We start from the raw sequence: 12,983 nt of genomic DNA on the forward strand, positions 1-12,983 counted from the left end.
AGCTTATTCAGTAGACAGTTGCGATTGCAAATAATAATTATAATGTAAATAAGTCACTTCTATCTATTGCACTTCGCAGTCGCGTGAAGTGGTTGGGTTTGATATAAGAAATGTTTTGTGGTGGAGTTGCTATTACGTAAAATCGAATATGTTTTTATCATATTTCTTCATTTTTTATTATATATATAAAGAAATAAAAAATGTCACCACCTATCATAATCCCATGCACCATCAACTTCGGAAATTATGATTTTTTATAAGAGTTTGAGTGTAGTACAATGCTTTAATTATATACTAGCAATTACGTTCATTGTAAATACTTAATATGTATCCATGTCATTCCCCTGTGGTAGTGACTCCCACGATACCGTCACACCCTATTTCTAATAATTGCTTGGTATTTTCTAATGACGGATAATAATTAGGAGCAATATTGTTGCTAACAGCCGAAATGGCCCAGTGGTAAGAACGCGTGAATCTTAACCGATGATCGTGGGTTCAAGCCCGGGCAAGCACCATTGAATTTTCATATGCTTAATTGGTGATTATAATTTATCTCGTGCTTTACTCGTGGTAAAGGAAAACATCACAAGCAAACCTGCATGTGTCTTATTTCACTGAAATTCGTGCAGCTGAATGCATTGGAGCAGTATAGTGGAAATAGCTCCAAAACCTTCTCCTCAAAAAGAGGAGAGGAGGCCTTTAGCCCAGCAGTGGGATATTCACAGGCTGTTACGTATTGATTATAACAAAATAATGAATGTGTTCTCATGAACATATTTTGGACACGTCAGACATTCTAAAAACTAGCCAACTGCGTAGTATATTATAATGCGAAAGTCTTAACGGAAATCCCGCATGCCCGGGTGGAGTTCAGGAGTATAAGTTTCGTTTCGTTTTTTCGTTCGTCAATAAAATAAGTAGATTTTTCTTATTATTATTATAATAGCAACATAACAGCGAAGTACATAATATACGTACTACAGGCATACACTCTCTGTATGAGGTCATGCTTTATGCCGTCAGTAGTCACAGCAAGCAATTTGGTCCTCAGGGCGTGTCAATAGAATATTCGCATCAAAAACCCAATAAATTTTTATCACACTGATTCAGATTTATTTGGGGCCTCAAGAACTTTATAAGCTAGCCTCTAGACTAACGAGATCGTTTATATATAATATTAAACGGAATTGAAGTCAATGAAAATTGTCCGGTTATAATAGGACGAGTATACTAACCTATTTCTTGTTCAGAAATGTAGTAATGACGGTTCAATTACTACGGGAATGCTACGTCACTGTGCTAATAGTGTTTATGGCTTTATTGTACAAGATTCTTGCTCATTTATATATTCGAATATTAGTAGCTAAGTCGAGTTGGCTTAGTGAATATCAAAACGAAGATATTTGCCAATGTACGTGAGTTCAAAACCTGCCAAGAACCACTGACTTTTCATGTGTTAGCTTACGTTTGCAATTCATCTTATACACAAGGGGCATCATGAGAATACCTGCATGTATAGAATATTTTTTTCTTGCGTACTTATCCGCCAAATCGTATTGATAGGACTTCGTGTAGTCCCGGCTGGTGTGATGAAATGGCCCTCAGATATTCTGCCACTAAACAGCAATACCTAATATTGTAGCGTTCCGACTTGAAGGGTGAGTGAGTCAGTGTAACTACAGGCACAAGGGACATATCATCTTAGTTCTCAAGTTTGGTGGCGCATTGGCGCATTTGGCGAATGGTTATTATTTCTTACATCGCCAATGTTTATGAGTGATGGTTACCACTTGCCTATAACATAAAAAACTTTAAAGGGAGAAGTGGATTAAGCTAAAAACTATCGCCCTTAAAAGCAAAAGAGTCTCATGTCTCCCTGGGGTATTTACTAACAAACCAATACTACAACAATCAAAGTTGGCTATCAATAATATTCTATACGTAGAGATACAGGGTATATTATTTGTAAAACACTAATTACCTCTCAGGACTATATTTCTATCATCATAAACTACAACATTTATTTTATAACTTTTTATAAGACATCATAATCAAAAATTGTCTAGATTTTGAAATACAATTTTTTTAAGCTAATTATAGGTACACTGCAAAAAACCACAAAGGTTTGACCTCAGTCTATTAATATGTTAAATGTACATACTTAATTGTGATTAGGAAATATAATAAAGTAAATATGAAATACATTAAAAATAAATAAATAATTAATATACCAAAAGTTTGGACAGCTGTTTTTTCAGCTTTTGCTTGTTACTGTTGCGCGTACCCGACAAATCGGGGAGCAACTGATTAATAAGACGAGGAATAATATAGCCAATATATTATTTATATCTATTTCATCCGACTGTTTCATAAAAAAGGCCGGGATGGCCTAGTGGTTAGAACGCGTGAATAAAACACTGAATTTTCATGTGCTTAATTTGTGATTATAATTCATCTCGTGCTTGACGGTGAAGGAAAATATCGTGAGGAAACCTGCATGTGTCTAATTTCTTTGAAATTATGCCACATGTAAATTTTACCAACCCGCATTGGAGCAACGTGGTGAAATAAGCTCCAAACCTTCTCCTCAAAAGGGAGAGGAGGCCTTAGCCCAGCAGTGGGACATTCACAGGCGGTTACTGATTGTTTTATCATCACCTAAACAGTCTATCACTCGATAATTCTTATTATACAACCTACGCATTTTTCATACGTGTTTTGCACTATTATTTACTTACTACCTTTAAAGCTGATTATATAATGTTTTTCAATATAAAAATAGACAGTGATTGTAAAATACTCGTATAAGAAGACAATGTTTTACTTACAAAAACCTTTTACAACAAAACCCTGACAACATATACATATATATATATGCGAAAACGAAACAAAATACTTATCTAACCTATAAACTTTAACTTACAAAGCTATTTACAAACCGAAAATAAATACGTATGTATGTATGAGTATTTTCAAACAACCTACTCAACTACCCGTTGTAATAATATGTCAAAACTATTAAAAATACTAAAAACTGTCTGGTGGTCTTATCTCGATGTCCTTCATAAAAATTAATATTTTATAAAAAGGACTGCAAATAATGCATTTTTTTAGAACAGATTTGATTACTATACAAAAAAAAAGTTATAGTCAACCTTAAAAGTTAAACATATATCTACGCATGGGCGAGTTAACCGACATACACCAGCATAAGCTGAACCCTATTTAATATGATTGATCATATACATCTGAGTTTAACTTACCTTGGAAGATCAGTTATTTTATAGCAATTTTATCGAATAAATGTTCGACGTGATTCTTTAAACTGACGAAACTTTAATATTTATAAACCGATTAATATAAAACAAACACTAAAATTTAAGTGATCTTCATTACAATACATTAGTCAACCGCACTCAAATCTATTACACCGTTTCTAAGATTTGCGTGCATAAACGCACAGACAAACAGACAAAAATTGTAACAATAATTGTTTTGGGTTCAATTGCAGCCTCCGGTAATAGTTTTACTCATACATCTTCCATGTACAGACAGCGATCAGTTACAGATTAATTATATGTATAGATAATCTATTTCACATTTGCTCGTTTTTCTTTGTAATATATATAAATATATTAGTAAGTATATATGTATATACCTTTGAGTTGCTCACGAAGATGCACTGGAGATTGAAGCCTAATATATGAATTTGGTTTAAAATTTACGTTGAATTTTTTTATACTTTTATAGCATATGTATCCAGATTATATAAACACAAAGTACAAATATATAAAACAATATCAAGGAGAACCAAACCAGCGACTGTTAGGTTTTGTGTTCATCGAACTGCACTGCGCCAATTAAGAGACAAATACACGTTCAATTCTCACTTCAACATTAGAGCGTGTTTATGTTAACTTGTATTTATTTGCTGTTCATGGGTTAGTCTAAAATAGTAACCGATTTGAATGACTTAAGCGTTATTCTATTGAAGTAAAACTCCAGTCATATGCCGTGACGGCAAACAGCATGACCTTGGATGCCGTCTCTATGCCGCTCTGAGAAAAGTATATTTCTTTTACCAACGAAATTAAGTATTTTTTTATTCTAAATGTTATTATTATTTTTACATTATACCATATTTTTTATGTTTCATTATCTCTTTATTTTTTTAAATATATAAATCATCTCATACAATATATAATAATACACCAATATTTTGTACGCAATAAACTATTTCAAGTCACCAAAATTAATATGAATAATCTGATCGTGATTTGTAAATTAATATGTGTCAGTTTTAATGTTTTATTCAGCAATATATGTACAAGCAATACATGTTAAAAGGTCCAATATATCCTGATAGGATTTGTTCAACATTTACTAGTTGGAAATAGATGTAATCACAATAAAGCAAGTCTGACCTCGACCCGACGGAATTACAAGTCCACGTTACATCACTAGCTACTGCTAATAAAGTAATTCGAGATAACGAAAGTCCGTTCAACGAGTGTGTTGTTTTATTCATTCGTTCATTTGTAACAGGAATAAATTAAATATATTCTACATGTAACATTTAATTTATTTTAAACTAGTTAATTTTAGAGCCTCGGTCGACTTTTATCTCATGGGGATTTAATATAAAAATAGTGTTGATATACCTATCATATACCTATATATAAGTAGATGGATTTTAGCTTAATATATATCTTATTATAAGATCTCTATTTTTGTCTTATGCAATTTACTTATTTACTCTAGCTATACTTATAGAAGTGACTGCCTCGTTGGTCTTGTGGCGTGATGTAAGGCCGCAGACCCGGAGGTCCTGGGTTCAATTCCCAGGTCAGGCCAGTAAAAAGATTTTTGGGTTTTTCTGTCAGAAAATTCTCAGTAGCATCCCGGTGTCTGGATGTTGAAAGTGTGTATACTCCCTAGCCTCGGAAAGCACGTAAATCCGTAGGTCCTGCACCTGAACTCGTTCCAGTCGCATCGGATTGCCGTCCCATCGGATTTTGAGAGTAAGGGAAGAGAGAGTGCACCTGTGTTTGCGTACATCCTTGTGCACTATAATATCTCCGGCGCAGTTGGCCAATCTCTCTTTAGATTGACCGCCGTGGCCGAAATCGATCTGGATGAAATTATTATTACTTATAGAAGTGCTTTCAATAAAAAGTTAAAAGCTACCCTTTAAATTTTTAGAGGTTTAATCATCATTTAATTTTCAAATAATTCGGGCGATGAGTGACGTCAGAGCTGACTTTAGGACTAACGCAAACTATACCAAAGTTATTAAGCGAATTATGTACTTGATTCAAAATTCAATATGTATATAAATATAAAAGCTATAATCGGTTAACGGAACATTGTTCTATCATTTAAAAATAGAACATTAAATACATTACGTGCAAAAAAAACCACGCATGGACATAGTTGCTCAAATATAGCCCATTTTTAAATAACCTAATACACTATTAAACTATTTGAAATAGAATACCAATTATGCTTGGCGGTATAATATGTAGAAATATCCATGTCACGTTACTGTTTATTAGGGCTTTTCATAACATCTAGGTTATCGAGTTCCCTGTACATTCAATACACGTCAAGTGCTGTCCTTCCTTTCCGACCTCGCTCTTTATGTATTTGTTTTGACATACAAACGTGTTTTCTACTGTTTGCAAACAGTATTTATAATTCTAACTCGGCATTAGAAGTAGGCATTTTTAAAACGGGTGTGTTTTCACGTGAATATTTCTATTTTATTTATATGCAAAAGCAGAATGGATATAGTTCCTCTGCCTTTAGTACATCGTGGATATTTACTTTTATACATAGACAAGTGACTAAGTGAAAATCAGATCAGAAAATCTTAACAGAAGATTGATTGGTGCTCCGGCAATCACAATTGAGGACACAATACTATACAGTTAAGGCTAGCTGGCCAATTAAAAAATATTTTTACGTGTATAGAAATATTATTATAATGAATATGTAAAAGTGATCCTGTGAATAATATGAGTATTTTTGAATTGAAAAGAATCGAAAAAGATTTATCGAAGATGATTCCGTTAATTTTTAAATATAAAATTTCACCCATATATAATAAGAAAATTTGTCGCTTGTTTATGAGGACATCTATAAAAATGGATAAAAAATGTCATAAATATTAAAACAATTCAAAAATAATATTTAAAAAATTGCAATTTCATATTTTTATCATATAATATATGTTTTGTTATCAATGGAGTTAACGTCAATGATATTGGATTTTGTAATTAATAACATTTAACACTAACATAAAGTTTAGTCAACACAATAAATATTGGATGCGGTAATGTGGCAGGAAACTAAATTACAACTAAAAGTAGGTTGGATAGGTCCCCACCCGTATGGTGTGCCAGTCCTTACTATACTTTAACTTCCTGTCTTATATTTGTCTTAAGAGTAAGTTTGTTACAAATTAATTGATTGTGATCAAAGTACTTCAAAGTAGAACATTCTTATTTACTATTACTTTAATTGGTAAAGTTTTTAAGCACTTTCAAACAAATTGGTTAATTTTCTTTAATACGAGAAGTATATACACTGTTTTTTTTAAATAATTAATTTAAAAAAAACAAAGGTAACAGCAAATAAAGGATATTAGTATTAGGGGTTGCATATCTGATGAAAAAAACATAACTCATTGAAGATCACTCTCATGTCTGTGTCTGCCATTATTTGAAACTGTGTTTGAATATAAAAAAAAAAACAAATATTCGTGCGAAATAATAGACCATTTACACAATAACGAGTACAAACTACGATACTTGGCCAGTTAGCCAATCAAAACTGTAAATATATATAACTGATTAAACTGTATACGAAAAACGAAATCCTATCCGGATTGCACTGCAACACTGTATTTCTAAAATTCGAAGTATTTTGCCAATGGCGTGTGATCTATATAATAATATATATTTAATATAATATATGAGTTGTGCATATATATTTTTATTAAGAATAAGTTAAAACCACCAAACCGATTACCATGGGATCTTTCACATGGATAAGATATTTAAACAAACAGTCTTATTATATATAATATAATCTTACTAAGTTACAAATAAAAAAACACCGAGATGGCCTAGTGGTTAGAACGCGTGAATCTTAACCGATGATTGTGGGTTCAAAACCCGGGCAAACACTACTGAATTTTCATGTGCTTAATTTGTGTTTATAATTTATCTCGCGCTTGACGGTGAAGGAAAATATAGCGAGGAAACCTGCATGTGTCTAATTTCATTGAAATTACGCCACATGTGTATTGTACCAATCCGCATTGGAGCAGCGTGGTTGAATAAGCTCCAAACCTTCTCCTCAAAAGGGAAAGTAGGCCTTAGCCCAGCAGTGGGACATTAACAGGCTGTTACTGTAAGTTACAAATAAAAACTTTGTATAATTATCTATGTATGTACATATATCTACACATTATAATATATGCATTCTCTATGACCTCAATCTCACGTAGTCAATCTGACTGGACCGGAGAGAATTTTGGTTCAGAACAGAAGGCTGTATGTGCTCTCCTCACAAATATGTAAGACTAACTTTCGGACTCTGGGTAGCTTCGGAATATTCTTCGAAAAAAAACAATTCCTTTTTATTAACTCGACTCAGGGTTCAAAACGCAGTACTTCGGGGTCTGCAACCTTACAAGCTGTAGCAACAAGGCAGACAATCTCGTAGTAGTAATTACACTTGCTCTACACCGTCTATTTATAATATTTATTAAAAAAAAATATGTTGGTCTTTTCAAATTCGAATGCTTAAAATTTAACTTTACTTAAATCGTATTTGGGCTAGTTCTTGCCAATAATTTCAACCAAGCGTTAAGCATCGTTAGTTACACCAGGAAATATTACACTTTATGACCTACAATTTAACTAGAAAAAAACTAAAATTGTAATTTAAGTACTGATCAAAACAACAAATCTCTGTTAAGTTGGAAGTAATTACGACAACGACCAGAAAAATATACCATTGTAAGAGTTTTTTAGTTATCTTACTAGTGAAAGAGAATAATTTCATTGGACATACAATTTCACCGGCTCCTTTGTCATACAAAACCCGGTAAGTTTTATTCACCGGTTCTTCTAAAGTCAGGGTATTTTCATTACTCACACACACACACACACACACACACCCACCAAGTCAATAAATTAGTCATCTGGACCTTTCGACGTCCAAAGTTTTTAAGATTGTGGTGATGATGTTGTTGATGATGTTGTTGTGAGGTTAGAAACATGCGGGCACATCAAAGTAAATTAAAGATAATAAACACCAAAGACATGAACAACACGTCAGTGGAGATACAAATACAAGAAAAAAAGAAAAATTGTCTATTGATAAATAAATTGAATGCTTATATCACCAATTATATTATTTCAATTATAAAATAATTTCAGTATATATGTATGTACTCTTATAGTAAAAAAATAAATCCACATAGTTATTTGTATGTATGCATGTGTGTGAATAAACGAATTTGAATTATATACAAGATAAAAAATCTATTAATAATTTTGTAACCGTATGAAAATTACATGTTAAAACATGTAATTTCCATTGCTTCACCGTTAGCTTATAGTTAGTGATGATGTCATTCAACGTTTTCAAAATAGGGGTATATCCCCTCTTGAGAGTTTATATTAAACCAATCTATCATAAGCCGATTAGGATAGCCAACGCGTGATGACTATCGTCGGCATGTGATTAATTAGTTTAACCGGCTTGCCGTTTTATCGTTATAAATTTCGACGGCAATTACGCCGTACAATTTTCAATTACATGATAGAACAGTTATTATCTCATAATTTTGTCTTCGTTAATGAATATTAAAATAACGTAGGTTTTGATGTGGTACATTTATTGCCGCGCCTTAAGGGTTTAGGCAGACTCGTATACCGTTACAGGGTTAATTTCAAATATTACTCCATATATTTTTATATATAAATTCTTTCAATATCTATGAATATATATAGAGGCAAAAACAAAGGAGTGCAGTACCTTTTCCTCCTTTTTTTGTTTGTTAGCTATTATTAAGTTAAAATAGTAGAACTTAGTATTGGAGTGTTCTATGGGTTATAAACATTTTAGTTTCCAAAGTTGGTGGAGCATTAACGATGTAAGGGATAGTTAATATTTCTTACAATGCCAATGTCTACGGGCGTTGGTGACCACTTAACATCAGTTGGCCCATTTCGCTGTCCGCCTGTTATATAAAAAATATGGCTATTTGCGAGTGGCCCAAACCAAAACAATATATTTTTTTTATTTAAGACTACTGCTATTTTCTAATAATTTGAATAATTTGTATGTATATCAAATAGGTATTGTGTACGTTATAACGGAAGGTATTGAAGGATATGCGTTACAAACTAAATTCCACGCTCACGAAGCCACAGACTTTGCTAGTTTTCAATAATAATTATGGTCGATTTTGAAGCACTGCGCGAACACTAGGTGATAAAATAATGGTAATTTAGATGTATATCATTGGCGTTCGGAAACATTAAAACTTTTTAACATAATAATATTATTATATAAAATCAATTTATTTATGAATTATTAAAATCTTGATATTACCATATAACGTCGAATGACGTTCCTAAGAGATTATATACTTATTATTATCTATTAGTTTATTTAAACTTCCTATTCATTTGACACTCGTATTTTTGAGGATTTCCAGTTTAATGGTTTAAATTTTATATTTAGGATGTTTTAATTAAATAACCTTTATAATTAAACAAAAATTACTAAAACATTAATGAAAATATTTAATTGTATATTGTATTAATTGTTGTATTAAATGCACTCCCCATAATTATATAAAAAATATACTTATTCGCTCAAGATTTTATATCTCCATCATAAGAATATTTAAAATAACTTTATGACATCAAATTCAAGGTGATAGTTTATTTCAAGATTTGATTATTATTATAAAATAAATAAATTATAATTTAGTGACTGTATTTACAAGAAGTCGCCAAAACCGACTTAACTCTTAACGTGAAAAATCAGAACACGTTGCTTGTATGCATAAAGGAACCCAATGGCTAACTAGAGACGAGAAAATTCTCACTCCACAACCGCGTTGCACTCATATCATCCCACTTAACACACTAGACTCGAAAGCAAAAAGTGGGCTGAGCAGTACTCATACATTCTGCCTGTAATAAATTTGTATGGATACCTACTTCTTATTCAGCATTTTCGTATAATGTAGGCGATCCAAATCATAACTGAATATACTTCTGTGTTTTCAGCTTTTACTGATGATAATATTTCGTATTTTTTTTATTTCAAATTCTCTATGCGAGTAAATTTTAAGCTCAACATATTCACTCATAAGTGAAGCTTTCTATTTTTAACAATTAAAAGGACTTTCACATGCTTTGCTTAATAAAAGCAACTTAATAAACATAAGAAGTATAGGTCATTTTTTATAAAGTATTACCCAGACTATTAAAGCGTATTTTTACACTAAAGGATATAACAAATTTCTTTTATTATTTTAAATCGGTACACGATAGGCTATGGAGCCTACCATAACGATGGTAAACGGATACTTACATTGTCAATGTCTCATTGAGACATTGGCAATGTAAGAAATATTGATCATCTTATATCAGCAATGCACCAACAACCTTAGAAATGTGGTGTTTCTTATACACTAGCTCACTTAACTTAGACATAAATAATAATCACTTAACATAAAAAACATTAAAACTTTGTATCACGATGTAATGTTTTTTATCGAATATAATTCAATCCTTTTGAAGAAATATTTCATGCACAAAGCCTTATTATTCTCGTATATATCAGTGTGTAATTATTGTAGAGAATTTTCGATTAGATACCACAATCTACGTATAACTAGTTGTAATCGAAATAAACAGTCGTACCATCGATTTGAAATTACGGCCTTTGTTCAATAACTACCACGACTTTAGTTCGAAATATTAATTTGAACGTGTTTCTATCTGTAGCATTTATCTCATACTGTATAACTTTAATATGTTTAGTATTTAGATATTTTGTTGTTCAAAACAAAGAGATGAAACAAAACACAACTAAACGTAAAGCTATGACTTGATCTGTACGTCAAAGATTTATATATCTGTATTAAAGATCTGACTGCACCTTTATTAATGATATTGATCGCACAAGCAGAGAATTGACTGTTTGTTTGTAAATGTGCGGTTAATCTCTTCATCTAAAATAAAGTCCTATCTATTTCCAGCTAAAACGTACCTATTGAGTTGGTTGAATCAAAAACGACCCTTAAATCCATTAAATGAATATCAGCCGACTTTAGTAATAGTAGAAAAAAACTCTTAGGTCTACTGGCGTTCTAATTCACGACCCAATAACTGACGAAATGTGAAAGATTCTTTGATTTTAATATAGAAGAAAAATATGACGTGGAAATTGAAATGTACGAAACGAACTTCATGAGAATTTATAATCTAAAAAAAATAGAAGATTTTATTTTATCAACGTGTGTGTGCGTGTGTGTGTATTAATTATGATTAAAAGGTGATAAGTGCTACCAAAATGGCTATGGTTATATCACAAGCCACTAAAGCTGCGATCGGCGGGTTCTTAGCGCTGATGATACTTGGAGCTGTTCTGGTTGTTGGTGCAGCATTCGGCTGGTTCGATCCTAAGAGAGAAGATGAAGATACACCTGCTAAAATCAGCGCTAGACTTCAAGGAAGAACATCATTTGTAACTCATAGAGCTGTGAGTATAATTATTATATTATATATTATGTTACCTATAAATATTAGCGGAAACATCTAAATAGAAATACTTAGTATTGTTGCGTTGCATTTACGCGTCCGCTACATATAACATAAAAAAGTAGGTTGTTTTCCATCCTATAATATTTATCCCATAGTATCTATTCTATAAATAATTTGCACTTCATACATTTTAGTGACCGCATTTCAAGTTAAAATAAAATATTTATTTTAACCTGAAATGCGGTTATATTTTGTATTCTAAGCATATAAATAATTATTTAAATTAAATCATTCAAATTTCTTAACATTTAAGCATTTTCATTAGTCAAACTTGAGGAATACTAATTACTAAGATTCACTGAAGCGGCACTCTTGCCGAAAATGTAACGAATATTGTATTCAACTCAGGGCAGATTGTGTTTAGAACAACTGTTTTGATCTGTTATTTAAATGCGAGAAATAAGAAATTCCAAACCGAAATTCGTATTATAAATTTGTTTAAATAAAAATAATTTTAACAACTCGGCCATTTTTTTAAGTTTAATTCATCTATGTCACATAAAACGATATACATACATAATATGTTCGGTATATAGAACTTCTACCGAGAAGTATCAGCAAGAATCTTAGCGATAACTCTTTTAACATATAAATATAAATAACATTAGTACATTGAGTTTCTACACGACATCTTATCTAGACATCGTTTAATACATGCATTTTGTCAAGTATATTTTTATAAAAAGCCTTACTTATAAGATTAAATTCATAAAAAATTGTTTAGTGAAAATTCAAGTTATTAAGGTTGCATTATATGAAACTACAACGTGCAGGGATATGTGTTTGACAATATTCTGATACCGTTTTACATTCGAGTACAATTTATACAGTTTGAAATGAGAGTGAGAATATTGACTACTGAGAAATGTCTGTTTAAATTTGTAATATATAGTTCGGAGCTTGTTAAGGTGTGGGGAGCTTACAGTACCGTTCCATTGCAAGCTTACGTCTTATAGTACATATCTGGATTTAGCCTTAGTTTATCATGCTACGAGTTCTATAAATTATGGATTAAATATAATATGATTGCCTGTTATTTCTATATATACTAATCATGTTTTCAATATCACAGGTTTGATTACAGATTTATTTTGAAGTTTTATTGCATTAATGAACTAACGA

At 31.6% G+C, this 12,983-nt stretch overlaps 1 protein-coding gene across 1 annotated transcript in view; it reads left to right on the forward strand.

The window, feature by feature from the left end:
* Window positions 1-12,983, forward strand: part of LOC126774518 (collagen alpha-1(XV) chain-like) — a 68,742-nt gene that overhangs the window by 13,839 nt on the left and 41,920 nt on the right. Inside the window, exon 2 of the mRNA XM_050496083.1 lies at window positions 11,467-11,799. Coding sequence (XP_050352040.1) covers window positions 11,611-11,799 — 189 coding nt within the window. The 5' untranslated portion in view covers window positions 11,467-11,610. The remainder of the gene's footprint in view (window positions 1-11,466; window positions 11,800-12,983) is intronic.

This window comes from Nymphalis io, chromosome 16 (genome assembly GCF_905147045.1).
Source record: "Nymphalis io chromosome 16, ilAglIoxx1.1, whole genome shotgun sequence".
Classification (NCBI taxonomy): domain Eukaryota; kingdom Metazoa; phylum Arthropoda; class Insecta; order Lepidoptera; family Nymphalidae; genus Nymphalis; species Nymphalis io.